At 31.0% G+C, this 2,243-nt stretch overlaps 1 protein-coding gene across 1 annotated transcript in view; it reads right to left on the reverse strand.

Moving 5' to 3' along the window:
* The window catches only part of LOC117108241, a 9,977-nt gene extending 8,304 nt beyond the window's left edge, over nucleotides 1-1,673 (reverse strand). The window contains exon 1 of the mRNA XM_033250207.1: nucleotides 1,389-1,673. Coding sequence (XP_033106098.1) covers nucleotides 1,389-1,418 — 30 coding nt within the window. The 5' untranslated portion in view covers nucleotides 1,419-1,673. The remainder of the gene's footprint in view (nucleotides 1-1,388) is intronic.
* Between the last annotated feature and the right edge of the window lie 570 nt (nucleotides 1,674-2,243).

Here is a 2,243-nt window from a genome sequence, read left to right on the forward strand (position 1 = left end):
GTTATGTAGCAAGTACTTGTACTTACGGTATTTGTTTTTATTCAATGAACATACACATCAATGATTATTTATTTTCTGCTTCTCGAAATATTTGGTGTTGCTTTTTTCCCCTTTTTTTCGGGTTTGTATTGACAGATTGTATTTGTTCTGTTCTTTTTAGCTATTCTTCAAAATGAAATTATATTTAATTGTTTTTGCTGGATATATGTATATTTAATTGAAATCACTATTTTGCCTTACACTCTTAGTTCTGCTCTTCTTGAAATTCATTGGCTATGAAAGGGTAGATTTGCCTTTTTATTCTATGTATAGGCCTACTTCTGATTTCTATTTTCATATTCTTTGTTGAAAACAGATAGACAAAAAAATCTTTTCGCTAATTTGCGGACCTTTTACTACAGAAATTATTAAATTGATTATCAGTCAGTTAAGGTACTGCTTATAATAGAATGTAAGTAAAAATTATTTATGTGTCCCTTGATTGGTTAAGATTTTGTTTTATTCTATTTTTTTAGATTAAAATCTATAGATAACTTACACAGATAGAAATATACAAAGCAATCAAATTAGTCTAGCTTGTTATTATATCTATTATATTATTATATTATTTTTAAAAATACGTGCTGTTTCTTTAAATGAGCAATTCAGAATTCATATTCAACTCTTTGAGGTGTTTCCTATATGTTTTATCTTTAAGTATGGTTACGAGGAGTCTCCAATACAGTGTAAGCGATATTATATCTATATAATATTGAATAGGTCTATATTTGGTTCGACCATGTTTAGTGTAAAAATATTTTACTTGGTTTGTGTTAATTGGAAAATAAAAGTGGTGGCTTCACCACAAAGAGAAAACAAAGGTGTTTAGAACGTTTTGTCACTTTTCATGTTTTTAAATGTAAATTTTCATAATTAGCCTACTAATAAAGAAAGGTTTAAAGAGGAATTTGCGTTAAGGTGATGTTTTAACCAACCTGACGAGTTGCTCTATGCTCTGATTTGTAGAACGTAATTTGGAACGTACTGGGCACTCGTAGCAATAACACATCAAGTTGAGTAAATTCATTCCCGCTTTTAAAATGTTCAAGTTCGTTAATTTAACTTAGGTTATCTCTATCAGAATTACCTCTGTTATATTTATTTTTAAATCAAATTGATCACATTCTAAACCAGATTCTAGCGCGTAATTTTACCTTTTTTATTTACCGTATATTAAAGGTTTGGAAATCTGGTTTTTGAAGTCATGTCCAAAAAGGTTTACTTATCGGATTTGCGCGCACTTTTGACCGAGATATAAGCGCTAATAAATCAACGAATATATTGCTTAACTCTAAAAATCGAAAACAAACTAACCAGCATTGAAAAAAGAAAACGAAAAAATATCTTACGTCAGGAGAAGAAATATCAATTTGTGCCATCTGTCCTCTTCGATATGACAAGTTAGAGAAAAAGTGCACAGGTTACTTATGCGATAAAATTGCCTCTTCTTTTACTATGTACGTCTGATGGACAGCAGTCCGACTAGGCCTGTTTTACATGTATCTAGGAGACGGGAACGGCAAAACTAAGCCTATTTCTACAGGTGTCGGAGCAAGGTGCAAGTCGGGCAACTAGTCCAAACCAGGAAGTTTCTTAGTTGATATGCAATGTCGATTTGAGCGAGACCAACCAATCAATTTATATGAACTGATAAATAAAGACTTGGTTTTTATTTACATATCGATGAATAGTTATGGGACTGATTTTTTTGCCAGGCGATATAAAGTGCGCGTCCGACTTACAGTATCCCGCTCTTTTCATTGGCTGCTGTAGTAGTCGCTATGGTATAGATAAAATTATTATAACATTATTGCATTTGTACCTCCTATAGGTTTTTAGTTTCCATCTCAAACTAATTGTCAAGCCATATAAACCAAACAACCGCATTGTACCAGTTACGAGAAAGCCTCACAAAATATGTGCTCAAATTACGGAAACAAACAAATATTGAATAATCGGTAATTTTTATTGTGTGAGGAATTTAATCAATCATAATTTTCTAGAAAAAAAATGGTATCAGTGGGACGTTCATAAACAAAAGTAATTAACCAATTGGGAAATTCGTCTTGAAATGATAGTACATTAATTTATTTTCCGTAATGATCATAAAATAGATACCGTAGTTAGTAGGTGAATATCACCAGAATATCAATTCTGGTGATATTTTATTATTAAAAAAAATGAAACTAGGCCATTAAATGTAT

The sequence above is a fragment of the Anneissia japonica genome, unplaced genomic scaffold, assembly GCF_011630105.1.
Source record: "Anneissia japonica isolate Jap-2015-1 unplaced genomic scaffold, ASM1163010v1 scaffold456_len727751_cov192, whole genome shotgun sequence".
Taxonomy (NCBI): Eukaryota; Metazoa; Echinodermata; class Crinoidea; order Comatulida; family Comatulidae; genus Anneissia; species Anneissia japonica.